This window comes from Manis javanica, chromosome 10 (assembly GCF_040802235.1).
Source record: "Manis javanica isolate MJ-LG chromosome 10, MJ_LKY, whole genome shotgun sequence".
Classification (NCBI taxonomy): domain Eukaryota; kingdom Metazoa; phylum Chordata; class Mammalia; order Pholidota; family Manidae; genus Manis; species Manis javanica.
Window position 1 is genome coordinate 112,623,410 of NC_133165.1, and position 16,690 is coordinate 112,640,099.

The following is a 16,690-nucleotide window of genomic DNA, read 5'->3' on the forward strand; positions in this document are numbered from 1 at the left end:
GTGACACCTACTTGGAAAAGTTGTTATGAAGATACACATAATGTATAAACAAACATGCAGTGACAGTTTAAACACAGCATCATACCTGTTATTTTTAGGCCCTAATTGAGTGATTGTTAATTGACATTATCGTTGTTTCCCTGGCAGCGGTGGAGTATGGTGAAGAGCCAAGCCCAGATGCTCCTGTGCCACCCTGTGATCAGCACATCTTACAGTTTCTTTGGTCATGTACCCTGTAGCATGTGTCTCTGTGTGTCAGAAGCTGTCCTCCCTGGAAAGTGTCTGTATGTGACCTTGGATTCATAGCATGTGGCCCTAAGTGGCCCAGCATGTTAGCCTGTCTGAAGGAATTGGCTTGTTTGGGCTGGTAGGTGTCAGGAGCTATCTCTGGTGTGGCTTCTGATTGACTTTGCATCTAACATACCCTTATTAAAATAACTGAAAACAAATAAAAAGCAATGTGCTTTCCCACTTTCCAAACCCAAGGCCTTTACATCTTGGGGCAGAAGTAGCCAAATGCCATGACAGAGAAGTGGCCTAACCTAGTCCTCCCTTTCCTTCCGTCTTAACTCATCCTCTCCTACCCTGTGACGTCTCCATTCCCCTCTCTACTCTGTTAAGGCACTCTCAGGTTTCCTATTCTGAAAAAACTTCTTCTTGACCCTAATAATTACATTTTCAAGAGAGAGGCAACCTAGAAAGTAGAAAGAGTTTGTCATTGGAGCTGGGAGACCTGAATTCAAACCTAGCTTTGCCATTGACTGGCTTATGTGACCTTTGGCACATCACATAATCTCTCTGAGCCTGCATTTCTTCCTGTTTAGCATGGACCTGTTCAACAGGATGGTACTTGATAGATGATAAGTGAGTGCTTCCTCCCCCGGGTTCTGTGGCACAGCATCCTGGGCCCTTTCCCAAACCCTCTCTTCTTCACTGTCCACCTGTCCCAACCATCGTGTTCTCTGAGCTCTGGCTTCCATCTCTCCTGCTCAGGACCTCATCTATTCCAGCCCAGTGGACACAGCCCGAAAGGTACTGATGGTTCTTAGGAGCTTTTTGTGGAGGAATGAGGATATACAAGTGGATGGTCTCATCCGAGGCCATTTCCTGCTAATCCTACAGCATCTGCTGGTGGAGCATGAGGCATCCCCCCGAGAAGGTCAGTCTACAGCCGCTGAGCACACATTTTGGTCTGAAGGTTATTTCTACCCTGATGAATGAAGCCTTCTCCAGGAGAGAGAGTCAGAGTTTTCTCTGCAAAAGAAAAGTCAATCCAGTGTGGCATGCATCAGACTACACATTACTTCCTTCCTCTCTTGGACAGTGGGTACTCACCCTTCTTGGTTTGGGATGTCTGAATGTGTGTGTGTGGTATATGTTTATGTTTAATGTCTCTGTGTGTTTAGCCTGGGTGGGTGTGTTTGATGCATGCATGTGCCCAGAGCTGTTTGTTACAAGAAAGGCAGCCCCAGTTGGGAAGAAGAAAGCAGGAGACGGGGAGGCCAGGGAGGCAGTAGCAGCCAGCAGGGGCCAGGGCAAGGGTGACTCTGTGATACACTGGAAGCTCCCAGTGAGGTTTAGATAGATACTTTCCAAATCTGGAATGGAACTTCGTGGAGTCAAGGAAGCTTGATGTTTGGTTCAGTATGAAGACCCTGAAAAGACTAGGATTGGTTTGTCTTTTCCTACTTTTAGAAAGTTGACTTTTAAAAATATAATTGATATACAATATTATATTGGTTTCAGATGTACAACATAGTAATTTGACAATTATATACATTACAAAATGTCCACCACTGTAAGTATAGTTACCATCTGTTAACATACAAAGACAATATGATATTGTTGACTATATACTCCCTATAGAAAGCTGAATTTTTAAGTTAAATTTCTAAGCAATTAAGAGAAAATGGGAGTGATCCAGTTTTATTCTTTTCATGTAGTTGTCCAGTTTTCCCAGCACCATTTATTGAAGAGACTGTTTTTTCTCCATTGTATAGTCTTTCCTCCTTTCCATATGACCTAGGAATTCCACATCTGGAATTTACCTGCAGAAAACAAAATCACTAATTCAAAGAGATATATGCACTTCTGTTTTTATTGCAGCATTATTTACAATAGCCAAGACATGGAAGCAACTTAAGTGTTCATCAATAAATGAATAGATAATTATGTGGCATATACACACAATGGAATATTACTCAACCCCAAAAAGAATGATATCTTGCCATTTATGACAACACTGATGGACCTAAAGGATATTATGCTCAGTGAAATAAGTGAGGCAGAGAAGGACAAATACTATATGATTTCACTTACATGTGGAATCTAAAAAACAAAACAAATGAACAAACAAAACAAAAAGGCTCATACAGAGAAGGGATTAATGTTTGCCATGTGGGGAGGAGGATGGGTGAAATAGGTGAAGGGGATAAAGAGATACAAACTTTAACTTATAAAACAAATTAGTCACTGGGTGGCAATACAGGACAGGGACTATAGTAAATAATATTGTAATTTCTTTGTATGGTGACGGATGGTAACTACACTTACTGTGATGAGCATTTAGTAATGCATCTAATTGTTGAACTACTATGTTGTACATCTGAAACCAATGTAATATTATATATCAACACTATTTCAAAAAAAATCTTAAAAAATAAAAGATAATAAAGAGGAAGTTGGGGGAGAGCTGTGGTCCAGTCCTGACTGAGGACAGGTTTGGAGGTAAGCTTAAGGGTGCCTGGAGGAGCTGAGTCCTTCCTTTCCAGGGATAAGCCCTAACTGCTGATAGTGTGTAAGAGCTGTGAAACTTTATGGGAACACACAGTGGAAAGCCCATGGGCATTGGATTCAGATTTGGGTTCAATTCCTGGCCCTGCCACTTACCGTTTGTGGAACCTTGGAGAGAAGTTACTCAGCCTCTCTGGGTCTCATTTTTCTTAAATGCAAAACAGGAATAACAATCCCTGTTTCACATGGTTTTAAGGGGATGAAGTGAAATATAGAATTCCTGGTACTCACTCCAGAGCTGGCACTCAGTATGTCAGTTGCACTTGTCCGCAGTAAAGAAGGAGGCAAGCAGGAAACAGGGGTAGATCCCAACAAACCACTTAACACAGAGCGGGATGTCTGACTGAGCTTGGGTTGATCTGAGTATCAGGCCCCTGACAGCCTCCTCATTCTCACAGCCTCAGGGAACCTGCCGTTGCTGCTGAGCCTCCTCTCCTTAATGCAGCTGAGGAACGAGTCAGAGCAAGAACTGGACAGCATGGCCATGAACCTCCTTCACCAAGGTGCCTGGGCTGCTGGGACAGTGCCTGCGCGTGCTGTGGGCGCTGCCCAGAAGCGCTGGTGTTGTTCCTTTACTCTGTCTCGCATCCCTTTGGACCTGTGAATCAGTCTGTTTCTGTTGGCTTCTCGCTGAGGGACCTTCCAGATCTTTATCTACTTGTTCTCTGGGAGTGTTTGGGAGACAAAATAATGCTGTGTGACAAGCATAAGCTCTGAAGTCAGGAAGGTCTTGTTAGCAGCTTAGTCACTAGCAATGTGACCTTGGGCAATCGCCAAACCCCTATGAGCCTTAAGTTTCTCATAGGTAGAACAGTACTTAGCTGATTTAGGGGTGAGGTAAGGAATAGCTGTACATGTAGAGTGCCACACAGTGCCTGGCATGCAGTTGGCCATCAGCCTGGATACTATCCATTTAGATTCATTTTTCCTGGCACAAACTCAGTTCTCCATATTCCCCCACAGCTGGCTCAGGATCTGATGATCCACTTCACAGTTCTCTAGGCCTCTTTTCTACCTTTCATTGCTCATGAATGCAGTTGCCACATCACAGGCGGTACCATCAGGAAGATTTTTGAGACAAGGTTGAAATTAATAGTAAAAAAAGTGTGTCTTCAGTACCTGGGGACTGTTAGGGCCTCTAACCACAGGTGAGGATGGTTCTGTCTTTGCCTGGAACCCAGGCCTCCTCATGAGATAATCAGGGTCAGGTTCAAAAAAGGCCTCCAGGCCCGACCTGATGCTGGTCTTGCCAACCTGTCTGTCAGGTCAGGGGTGATGCTCAGCTGGGAGGACAGTCTATGTGTGCTAAAGTCAGCCAACAGAAAGGCTTTTGACAGGGAGGAGTAATGGGCTGAAACATACACATGAAGTAATCTACATTTACATAGAACCTTTTAGTACTTTTATTTGAGAGCATTGAGGGAAGAGGACTGTAGTTCAGGGGTAAGGATATGGTTTGTGGCTGCTTGTCTCATTGACAAGTCAGTTAGAGGTCAAGTGTTACGTGAGTGCCAAAAAAGTGAATGGAGACTGAGGTAGGCTTCATATTGGGCTGAAGTGGGGGCAGGGCAGCAAGGAGTGGGATTCCCAGGAGGAAAGGGATGCATCCTATAATTGTCTACTCAACAGTGTAGTAACTGCTGTGATGGGTGCCGGAACTTAGAGACATCTAATTTGTCTTAAGAGGTTGAAGAACACTTTACAGGAGAAGTGAACTTAGAGCTGAATCTTGACTGCTGAATAGGAGTTAAGGAGTTAGCCAGATGGGTATAATGTGAGAGAAAACATGATAAATTCAGGGAACTGCACATGGATGGTCACAGAGCTTCCCTGGGAAGGTGGTGAGTACCCTACTGCTGGAGGAATTCAGAGGCTGGATCTTCTTCCTGCTAAGGGGGGCAGGCTGGCCTAAATGATCTCTGTAGACCTTCCAGCCTGGGGTCCATGCCAACATAAGTACTGTCTCAGGATGCCTTTTGACACCTAAACTTGTGTAGTCTGTTCTAACATGCAGCTGTAGGCAGCTTGGGTGATGTTTGATCAAATGGGGATATGAATGTGCCTTTAGGCTTGTCACTCTGTTTATTTCCATTGGCTGAACACCCGGGACACTTAGTTTCTACTTGGCCCAAGAGTAACATCTGGCCCAAAGCAATATACAGATTTGATGCAATCCCTATCAAATTACCAGCAGCATTCTTCAACGACCTGGAACAAATAGTTAAAAAATTCATATGGAAACACCAAAGACCCTGAATAGCCAAAGCAATCCTGAGAAGGAAGAATAAAGTGGGGGGATCTCGCTCCCCAACTTCAAGCTCTACTACAAAGCCACAGTAATCAAGACAACTTGGTACTGGCACAAGAACAGAGCCACAGGCCAGTGGAACAGAATAGAGACTCCAAACATTAACCCAAACATATATGGTCAATTAATATTCAATAAAGGAGCCATGGACATACAATGGGGAAATGACAGTCTCTTCAACAGATGGTGCTGGCAAAACTGGACAGCTACATGTAAGAGAATGAAACTGGATCACTGTCTAACCCCATACACAAAAGTAAACTCCAAATGGATCAAAGACCTGAATGTAAGTCATGAAACTATAAAACTCTTAGAAAAAAACATAGGCAAAAATCTCTTGGACATAAACATGAGTGACTTCTTCATGAACATATCTCCCCAGGCAAGGGAAACAAAAGCAAAAATGAACAAGTGGGACTATATCAAGCTGAAAAGCTTCTGTACAGCAAAGGACACCATCAATAGAACAAAAAGGTACCCTACAGTGTGGGAGAATATATTCATAAATGACAGATCTGATAAAGGGTTGACATCCAAAATATATAAAGAGCTCACACACCTCAACAAACAAAAACCAAATAATCCAATTAAAAAATGGGCAGAGGAGCTGAACAGACAGTTCTCCAAAGAAGAAATTCAGATGGCCAACAGACACATGAAAAGATGCTACACATAGCTAGTCATCAGAGAAATGCAAATTAAAACCACAATGAGGTATCTCCTCACACCAGTACGGATGGCCACCATCCAAAAGACAAACAACAACAAATGTTGGCGAGGTTGCAGAGAAACGGGAACCCTCCTACACTGCTGGTGGGAATGTAAATTAGTTCAACCATTGTGGAAAGCAGTATGGAGGTTCCTCAAAAAGCTCAAAATAGAAATACCATTTGACCCAGGAATTCCACTTCTAGGAATTTACTCTAAGAATGCAGCAGCCCAGTTTGAAAAAGACAGATGCACCCCTATGTTTATCGTAGCACTATTTACAATAGCCAAGAAATGGAAGCAACCTAAATGTCCATCAGTAGGTGAATGGATAAAGAAGATGTGGTACATATACACAATGGAATATTATTCAGCCATAAGAAGAAAACAAATCCTACCATTTGCAGCAACATGGATGGAGCTAGAGGGTATTGTGCTCAGTGAATAAGCGAGGCAGAGAAAGACAAGTACCAAATAATTTCACTCATATGTGGAGTATGAGAACAAAGAAAAACTGAAGGAACAAAACAGCATCAGAATCACAGAACCCAAGAATGGACTAACAGTTAGCAAAGGGAAAGGGACTGGGGAGATGGGTAGGAAGGGAGGGATAAGGGCAGGGAAAAAGAAAGGGGACATTATGATTAGCATGTATAATGTGGGGGTGGGGTACAGGGAGGGCTGTGCAACATAGAGGAGACAAGTAGTGATTCTACAACATCTTACTACATTGATGGACAGTGACTGTAATGGGGATTGTGACTTGGTGAAGGGGGGAGTCTAGTAAACATAATGTTCTGCATGTAATTATAAATTAATGATAACAAAATTTAAAGAAAAGAGTAACATCTGAAATTAGCCAGTTGAGGGCCATTATGTACAGGAAGTGTGGGTGCTGGTGTGTGTTTAAGCCATGGAGTGCTGCACAGTGGTATGCCTGGGGAGATGGTGCACATGTGGAGATGGCATGTGTGGGGATTCTCATCTCTTACAGTGAGCAAGCTGTGTGGGAAGTGCAGCCCCACTGACGTGGACATCCTGCAGCCCTCCTTCAACTTCCTGTATTGGACCCTTCATCAAACCACGCCAAGCAGTCAGAAAAGAGGTACTGGGGCCCAGGCTGGGATCAGTGAAGAGAAAGGATGTGGGACAGTGTTTGTGGCCCTTCCTACCATCAGTTTTTCCATCTTAAAAAAATAAATAAGGGTACATATGATTGGGCCAGATGGTCATAATGTCCTTTTTGATAACTTGTGTTTCTAGAATGTAGTTGGGACAGTTAGATCTTCAAGCTGATCCTGTTGTTTATTTGCCATATTTGCATGAAACCCCCATGAGGTGCTAACTAACCACCATGGTGGCACTGAGCTGGGGCTCCTGTGTGACTCACATGGCCCCTGCCCTACTGGACCTTCTATAGCTGCTGCAGTGCTCCTGAGCAGCACAGCCCTGACAGAGCTTCTGGAAAAGATGCTGGTGCTCACCTGGGCTGAGGTGGGTTCCCCCAGGACTGCACTCCTCTGCTCCGCCTGGCTGCTCACTGCCTCCTTCTCTGCCCAGCAGCACAATGGCAGTTTGCAGGTTAGTCTCAGGTTAATCCCTGTGGCTTTGGGGATGGGATGCTTACTAAGGAGTGATAAGATCCTGAGTCCTGGTCCCAGCTCTGCAGCTTATTAAGTATATAATCTTGGCAAGGTATTTAACTCTCTGAGCTTCAGTTTCCTTGACTACAAAACGAGGAAAAAACATCCAGTATTCTCAGGTTGGTTTATGGTAATCCATTTAGCACACATGGATTACCTATGTATCAGGCTGTATTCTAGGCACAGAGGAATAAAAAATGAATATGGCATGTGCCCCACACCTGGGAAACCTGTATTATAGTCTTTAAGCAAAGCCTTGAAAGGTAAATGTACCAAGCAAAGATAGGCACAGGCATTACAGGAAAAGAGAACAATACAAGCAAAGGCATGAAGCTGCATGAATTGAGGACATGGTGTCCAGGTTTGGAGAGTGGTGAGGCACTGTGTGGCTAGAATATCGGGCACAGATTGTCAGACAGAACAGGAAGGCAGAAGCCAGCCTGTGTGAAGCAGTGGTGGGAAACTGGAAAATTCCATAGATGTGTAAGCTGTCGTTGTGATTGATCACAAGGTAATGCAGGGAACAGGGGAGCAGTAGACATAGCCACAGAGCACTCCCTTTCCTCTTAGCCCCACCCCTGTATAGGGCCTTGTCATCACAATGCCCTACATGGACTCCTCTCTGAGCTGCTTCATACTGAGGTGCTTCTCCCCTAAGGCTGGCTGCCCTTGTGGACAGAAACCATCTCTTAGCTTTTGGGGTGTCCTTGTCCTGTGCCCAGTCCTGTGCTGGCTTTGTGCTGGGCACACACTCATTTGTGTAGAAGTGAAGTCAATTTTAAAGTCTGGCCTCCAGGGTGGCAGATTGATGCTATAGCATATCTACAGGTTGTTGCCTAGGGAGTTGATTTGGGACAGGCACCTTTCCTGCTTTTCTGTGTGAGGCTGTTGGGCCCACCTTGCAGTCACCTGCTTGGGTGGAAGCCTGCACCTTGTCCTTGGCTTTGCCCTGGCTGTCAGCTCATAGCTAGCCAGTTCCCTACTAACCACCTCCACTCCAAGTACCCCCACTGCCCTAGCTCAGGCCTGATCATTTGTCCCCATCACTAACGTGGCCTCTTCACAGTCGTGCGGCCCCTAGCTTCTCCCTCTTCTTCATATCCTGTCCCTGCAGCCATTCTGTCTGTATGTCCCCTCTGCCCACACTCCTTCAGTTGCCTTTTTGTTTTCCACCTGGTGGCCAAGACCCTTTTTACCTGTCTCCTCTGCAGCCTTACTTTCTGCCATTCCAACCTCCCTCCGTGCCCTCTGGCTAAGTGTTTCCTCTTCTCACAGTCAGCTGTGCTCTTTCATATCTGTGTAACTTTGTTTTTGATTGATTGATAGACTTTTAATAGCCTTTATTTTTAGGACAGTTTTAGATTTACAGAAAAACTGAGCAGATAGCACAGAGTTCCCATATAACCCCTGTTCAGTCTCCTCTATTAACGTCTTATATTAGCATGGTATTTCTACATCTTTGCACAGATTGGTTCTTCTGCCTGGAACCTGATGATTCCAGTAGCCAACAGCATTTTTGACGAACTGCTTTGTGCCAGACTGTGTTAGATTCAAGCAGAGGATAAGTAGTCCCTGCCTCCTGACATCTTGTGTTCTAGATGAGGAGAATAGAGCAGACTCACAGCTTTGAACCTACCATCCAACTAACCTCTCAGTTTGGACATTGCTTTGACATTAAGGAAAGGAACACATTTGCCAAGGTTGATCCTCAGCTATTCTTTCCAACAACTCCAGAGGGAATGAAAGCAGATGGCATTATGCCCTTTCCTAGATGAAGAAAGGAGCAAGGTGAGAGAAGTGCAGTGTAGTGACTTGCCCATAGCTATACAGCCAGCAAGTGGCAGAGCTAGGATTTTGATTCTGGGCCATCCGAGTCCAGATCTATGTTAGGTGGAGAGTCAACCATAAATGAGTCCAGGGAAGGCTCTCTGGTGGAGAAGGGTCCTTGAGGATTAGGGAGATTTAGGAGAAGAAGGATTCTCCAGGTATGGGGTTAGTTTTCCTCAAGACTCTGTATGACCATCTCTGTTCTAGTGGATGCAGGGTGTGTGTGTGTGTGTGTGTGTGTGTTGGGGTGGGGGCGGGTGTGTAGAAAAGATACTGGGGCAGGTTTTTTTCTGCCCAAGTTCCCAGAATGTGGAGTCATCTCTTTACCCACTGCCCTGTCAGGTTCACCAGACACTGTCCGTGGAACTGGACCAAGTATTGAGCTTCCTCAGCTTTCCAAAGAAAAAAGCTGCCCTGCTCTCAGGTATGGGCCTAGTGTCCTCTTACAGGAAAAGAAAAGTTTTCTTCCTAGATTCTGAGATGGGACCACCCCTCCCAGACCAGCCTATGGTCACCCCGTTGTTATCTCCATTGTCCTCTTTCTTTGACAGAGCTGGGTGGGGAAGGAGGCAAGAATTGGGTATAAGGAGTTTCTTGCTTTTAGTTGCCGTCTTACGCTTCCTGCGGACATCCCTGCAACAAAGCTTTTCTTCTGCCCTGGTGACCCTAGTGCCGTCAGGGGCCCGGCCACCACCAGTCCCTGGGGACACTGTACTAGCTCCACTGGGAACATCACAAATCCTGTCCCTGGTCATCGGATTGCAGAACCTCCTGGTGCAGGTAAGGCCCTTGCTGAATTGGGACCCAGGCAATGGGTGCTGCTTCTCCCTGACAAGCGCAGAAAAGGGTTGGCTGCCCTGTCAAGAGCCTGTTATACTCAGCAGTCATGGAGGGTAGATATATTGAGACTTTCAAAATTATGGTGACAGAAATAAAACTCAAACTGGCTCAGAACTGCAAAGCCCAGAGGTCAGTAACTGGCTTCAGGCACAGCTGGATCCCAGAGGCTCAGACAGTAGCATCAGATCTCTGTCTCATCTCTTGGCTCTGCGTTTCTCTCTGTCAACTTATTTTCATGGGCTGGAGGATGACCATTAGCAGCTCCTGGCTTGTATCCTTCCAGCAGAACGAATGTTTCTCTTTCTTTCCAGAATTGGGTCTCACTTGGCTAGGGCACTGTACCAATTTCTGTGGCTAGAGCCTGGGATGCTCCGATTGACCTGGCCTGAGTCAGTGCCCTCTCCTGAAGGCTGGGGCCTATCGTCAGTTCTCCTTAGCCCACAGGGACTGAGCATGAGAGAGGGATGGTTGTGCAAAAAAAAAAAAAAAACTATTCCCAGAAGGAGGAAGGGATCCTGGGCAAGCCAAAAGAGTAGATAACCATCCCAGAGTGGTTTGTGTTTTACAGCTTAGAGGACTGTTGGAGATCATTGTTTATCTAGATATCAGATGTAAAGGGCAGTGGAGGTATAGAGATAGGCCAAGTGCCTGCTTTTAAGGATTTAACTGCTACGGCTGGGGATGGTGCCATGAGATAGGAGGTAATAGCACAGTGTGGTCAGTGCTGGGCTAAAGGGACACACTGTACCATGGGGGCACAGGGCATAACTAATAAGCTGTAGGGTGAGTTCCAGGCTGGCTGTCAGAGAAGGCTTCCTGGAGGAGGTGCTTGAGCTGGGCTGGAAAGACCAAGTGACCTGTCCTAAGTCCTCAAGGACAGGGGCCAACAGAAATGGGATTGATCCTGACAGCACCATTTCATTCTCGGATATAGACTCATTCCCTGTCCCTGGATTTGTGGCCCATTTCCCTCCCCTGATTCCTCAGAACTTTCTTCACTTTCAAGGAGCTCGTTGCCTATTATTTTCAGACGTGTGCTGGTCCCTCTAGGGTGACTGAAGCCTCACATGTTTATGCTCTTTTAGTTAGACTTGGACTCTCTTTTCCTTCCCTTTGGAGCTTGCCCAAGACAGACAGTCAGTCAAAGATCCACACAGACTGATATGATGGCAAGGCATTCATGAGGCAAGAGGAGGGAGGTGGGGGAGTCAGCAAATGAGTGAGAGAAATTGCAGAGAGTTTTGGGGTTGGGGTGGAGGCCTTGACTTGAGTAGACGTCACTCAGTGCCCCGATAATGATCGCACATATAGGATATGGCTATTGATCATGGGAGATTATGTTGAAGGACTGATCCCCCTAGGTCTGTGCATAGGCTGGGGGCAGTTGGGAAATGTAAAGAGACAGAAGGTGCTTCAGGAGTGGGTCCTGTGCTGGAGACTTGTTCTGCCACCACGTCTGCGCCCATGGGTCTGTATTGTTTATGGATCAGACCTCTCTCATGTTGTACCACTTAGCTCTCTCTGTTCCAAGTTCCCATTTTCCTGTCAGTCTTCCCCAGGTGTCAGTTATTCAAAGGTAGGAATTTTGTTTGCTTAATCTTGGTGTCTTGTTCCCCTAGTGGGTTCCAAACCAGTTAAGAAATCAGGAATTGGAGAGCCAAAACATCAGCTTTGTTGCTGGTAAATGCCGTAGAAGAATGTAGCTGGGACTTAAGGTCAGCTTGGGCTTCTTTTTGGTCTGAAAAATTTTCAGATATACAGCAAAGATGAATTTTACAGTGAACATTCATACACCTACCACCTAAATCATATCATTAACGTTTTACTATACTTGGTTTATCATATCCAAAAGGAGCTTTTAAACCACCCTCTTACCCTAGGCCAGACCAGGAGCCCATAGGTGGGGAAATTCTGTTTGCATTAAGGACACTTCATCAGCTGGCCAAAATCTTAAGAGTTTAAGTTCATAGGAGAATGACTTTTAATATCTTACTCCTGCCCTGATGTTAAGCTGACATCTCACCTGTTAGATAAATCCCTTCTTGCATGAGGAGGAGCCAGTCAAATGTGGGAGGAAAGACAGATGTTCTCTCCAATGTTTCTGAAGGGGCTGAAGTTCCTATTTTAACATTTAGAACATAGGGGGAAATGATTCCCTTACACTCAATACCCAGCAGAAAGCCTGGAACAGAACTGGCATCCAGCAGTGTTTGTTTAGTGAATGAATGAGGACACCAAGATGAACATGACATGGTTCCAGCATTTAAACGCTCACAGAAATTGCACAAATAATTATAACTAATGCCAAAATGACCTATTATTTGAGTCAGGGAAGGCTGCACAGGAGAGGTTGATTTGAACTGTCCTGAGTGATGAAAAGCCTTATAAAGCCCAACAGCTAAACACTAAGAGGCAGACAATACCAAGTGCTGATGAGGATGTGGAATAATTGGAACCCTCATACATTATTGGTGGTGGGAATGTAAAATGGTGTAGCTACTTGGAAAACAGCCTGGAAGTACTTGAAAGAGTTAAATACAGAATTACAGTACGACCCAACTTCTGCTACCAGGAATGTGCCCAATATCATTGAAAGCATTTGTCTATATAAAAACTTGTCTAAAAATGTTCATAGCAGTACTATTCATAATCGCTCAAAAATACAAACAACCCAATGTCCCTCAACTGATGAATGGATAAATTAGTTGTATATCCATACAATTGAATATTATTTAGTATAGTATAAGTGAATAAATAAATGAATACTATTTAGCTGCAAAAAGTAACAAAATTCTGACATGCTGCACAAACCTTGAAAACATGCTCAGTGAAAGAAACCAGATACAAAAGGCCACATATTATATGCAATGTCCAGAATAGGCAAGTCTATAGAGATAGAAAGTACATTAGTGGTTACCTAGGACTAGGGGACTGCTAATGAGTATGGGGTTCCCTTTTGGAATGATGAAAATATTCTGGAATTATGTAGCTGTATAACTCTGACTATACTAAAAACCACTGAAATTACAAGGGCAAATTTTAGGTTTGTGAATTATATTGGCTACAAAATCCATGTTCTTTCAGTGTCCCAAGAAGTGCATCTTGTGAACAAGAGCCATTGTTACCTGAGGGTAGTCCCTGGGTTTCCTAGACCCCAGTGGCCCCAGCTCCTCACCCACCATGCAGGACCCCTTGCTGGTTGTATGAGGATGCAGGGTGAGAAACTGACACTAGAGCCATATCTCCTTACCAGGTTAGGGAAGCTGAGACACGCTGACCCATGACTGTATGATCCTGGGTACCTGGGAAGAGGCTGGAAGTGGCTCCCTCGTTGTTAGTTTTAGATTGAAGGAAAAAGGGCACATGGCCTAGGGATTTGTTGTACACCTGCTATGCACCACTACCCAGGAGTCCTTAGGTCTCTCTCTGGGCCTCATTTTCTCAGCTGTAGGTGAGTGGATTAGCCCAGCCACGTCAAGCTGTGGGCCTTGGAGCCTGAGGGCTTCTGTGGAGGCCTCTCGGGGGTTGTTCAAGAGGGGGAGTGTTTCCCATTATGCATTTCACTAAGGGAGTTACCGTTTGGTGTTTGCGCCAAGTACTCGTTATACACTCTATATCCAGTTCTCATCTAACCCTCTCAGCAACCCAGATAGTCTCTTTATCCCTGCTCAGCAAGTTTAAGTAACTTTGGCCAGGATCATATGGATGGTAGGTGACTCAGCAAGAATCCAAACCCAAGTCTGCCTCACACTCAACCTCCATTGCTGCCTTGCAAAGAATAGCATAAGGAGAGCATAGGAGTTCTTTGTTTGTTGGTTTTTAAATTTTAAAAAATCATTTTTATTGAGATATAACTTACATGCAATAAAACTCACCTATTTTAACTGTATAATGAGTTTGGACAAGTATATACAGTTTTGTAAACACCATCACAATCATGATGTAGATTCCACCTCCCCAGAAAGTTCCCTTGTGTCCCTTTGTAGTCAGTCCCTTCTCTTCATCCCTGTCCCTCAGCAAACACTGCTTTCTGTTACTATAATTTTAGCATTTCTAGAATTTCATATAAATGAGATCCTACAATATGTGGTCTTGTGTGTTTAGCTTTTTTCACTCTTGCTTAATGCTTTCCATATTCGTTCATATTGTTGTATGACCAGTACTTCATCTCTTTACTGGTGAGTAGTAATCCAGTATATGGCTATATGACAATTAGTTTATCCATTCACCTATTGATAGATATTTGAGACTTCTAGGTTTTTGGCTATTATGAATAAAGTTTCTCCTAATACTAAAGTACAGTCTTTGTGTGGATATATGTTTTAATTTCTCTTGGAAATACCTAGGGGTGGGATTGGTGGGTCACATGAAGTTATTAGTTTTCTATTGCTGTGTAACAAGTTACCACTAACTCAATGATTTAACACACCCATTTATTATCTCACAATTCTGGGAGCAAAGTTCATGGGACCATCTTAAACTTCTGCCTATCGCATATGGTATGTGTCTGTTTAACTTTATAAAGAATAGCATGAGGAATGGTTTTCTTTATAAGAAACCATCAAAATAATTTCAAAGTGTCTGCACTATTTTACCTCCCCACTGGAAGTCTATGAGAGTTCTAGTTGCTTCACATTCTGGCCAACATTTGGTTCTGCCATTCTTTTTAATTTTAATTGTTGCATATATAACGGTATCTCATGGTGATTTTAATTTTAATTTCCCTGATGACTGATGATGATGATATTTTTTGATATGTGTATTAAAGCATAAAATTTTGTTTGATGAAAATTTTGTTTGTTTCTAGTGCTTTCAAAAAAGATTGAAACCCATTGGCTTAAACTGTGGGGCTCTTCCAGAACCTATAATCTGTGAATTTCTCAGTGGGGCCCTGGGCCTATCTCTCTCCTTCTGAAACAAAGCATTCCCTGAATGATTATCTTCAGGGCCACAATCCCAAATCTGAAATTCTGAAATCCAAATGATTCTGAAAACCAAATGTTTTTTTCTTGGTTGGCACCAAAACTCATCGGTAGCAAAACCTGACATGAACTTCTGTGGTGGTTTTTTTGTTTGTTTGCAGAAGGACCCTCTTTTGTCCCATGCCTGTGTTGGCTGCCTGGAGGCCTTGCTTGACTACCTGCATGCCCGAAGCCCAGACATCGGTAGAAACCTTCCTTGTTCTCTGATGTTCCTTTGGGGGAGATTGTAGGGGGCCAGCCCCTGCCACCCTTCCACCCCAGACCCCCATCCCCTATTCAGTGATTCACACTGATTTTGTTTAATTCTTTTAATAACACCACAAAGGCACTGTCATGCCCATTATACCGATGAGGGTCAGAGAGGTCAAGCATCTTGCCTAGCCAAGGTCACAAAGCTCTTATGTGGCAGAACACTTATTGTTGCCTGCCACCTATCACAGTGGGGTATGTGGTTTCCCTGAGCCAGGCAGCATAGGTGGGTAGAAGCCCAGGAAGAAAGAAACTTCCTGCAGTCAGCTTGTCTACTGCTCTGTCTCTAGCTGAGCAGCTCTTTTTTGAGTCAATAGGAGAAAGTCCTCTTTAGCAATGTTCTAAGGCTTTTTGAAAAATAGCATCAACAACCCAGGGTGACTGGTGTTTCCTGTAGCCCTCCATGTAGTCTCCCAGCCCTGGAATCGTTTTTTGCTGTTTACCCTCCTGGATGCTGGAGAGAATTCCTTCCTCAGACCTGAGATCTTGAGGCTCATGACCCTGGTAAGTGCAGAAAGGAGGGGCTTGTGCTCTGAAAAATGCCAGAGCTGGGTGATCCTGAGGCCAGGGACACCTTACTTTTATCCTAATTCAACCCTCATCCTTGAAGGTCAAGGGGTTAGGCAGGCCTGCCCCCTATAAGTGCCCTGCTCAGAGGATTCCTCTAAATGCTTACACTGACCAGGGCCTGCCCACCGCCAGTAAGATCCTTTGCTAAGTCCTAAAAATGTCAATGAGCCAAATGCTCTCTGCCTTTAAGGGTCCTTCAGTCTACAGAGAAGGAGATAGACAAGGAAACTTACCATTAAACAAAGATGTTATTAGTGGTAGAGGATAGACTAAGTGCCTGGCACACAATAAGTGCCCACTGAATAAACAAGCCTGTGAATGACAGAGAAGTGCATCAATGAATACATCAGTGTTTGGTGTGGGAATAGAAAAAAGAGTAATTGCTTCTGCCAGAGCTAGGAGGGAAATGTGAAGAAGAATTAAGTAAGTACTCAATTAGTGTTTTATTTCTTCAGTAAAATGGAAGAACATTCAGCAGGAAGGTGACTTTTTATTTGAGGCTTGAAGGATTAGCAAAGAGGAAAAGTATTCCAGGTAGTAAAGTGAGCACAGCAGGTACATGAGCACATGGTGGTGTGTCTGGGTAAACACAACACAATCCCTTATTTGGCCATGAGTGTGAGGTGCAAGACTGAGGGGTGTGGGAGAGTACTGGGCCAAGTCTCTCAGGGATTTGCAGTCTACCTCATTTGCCCGCTCTCGCATGACACAACCCCACCCCCGCCCACCAACTCTGAGCTCCTTGGAGGCAGCAATCTGTGGGCTTCCGA

General features: G+C 44.5%; 1 protein-coding gene across 1 annotated transcript in view; it reads left to right on the forward strand.

Annotated features, from left to right (window-relative positions):
* Positions 1–16,690, forward strand: part of MEI1 (meiotic double-stranded break formation protein 1) — a 66,173-nt gene that overhangs the window by 47,993 nt on the left and 1,490 nt on the right. The window contains exons 21-28 of the mRNA XM_073213939.1: positions 994–1,159; positions 3,192–3,296; positions 6,804–6,914; positions 7,230–7,390; positions 9,622–9,703; positions 9,884–10,059; positions 15,203–15,284; positions 15,748–15,854. Of these exons, the coding sequence (XP_073070040.1) occupies positions 994–1,159; positions 3,192–3,296; positions 6,804–6,914; positions 7,230–7,390; positions 9,622–9,703; positions 9,884–10,059; positions 15,203–15,284; positions 15,748–15,854 (990 nt within the window). The remainder of the gene's footprint in view (positions 1–993; positions 1,160–3,191; positions 3,297–6,803; positions 6,915–7,229; positions 7,391–9,621; positions 9,704–9,883; positions 10,060–15,202; positions 15,285–15,747; positions 15,855–16,690) is intronic.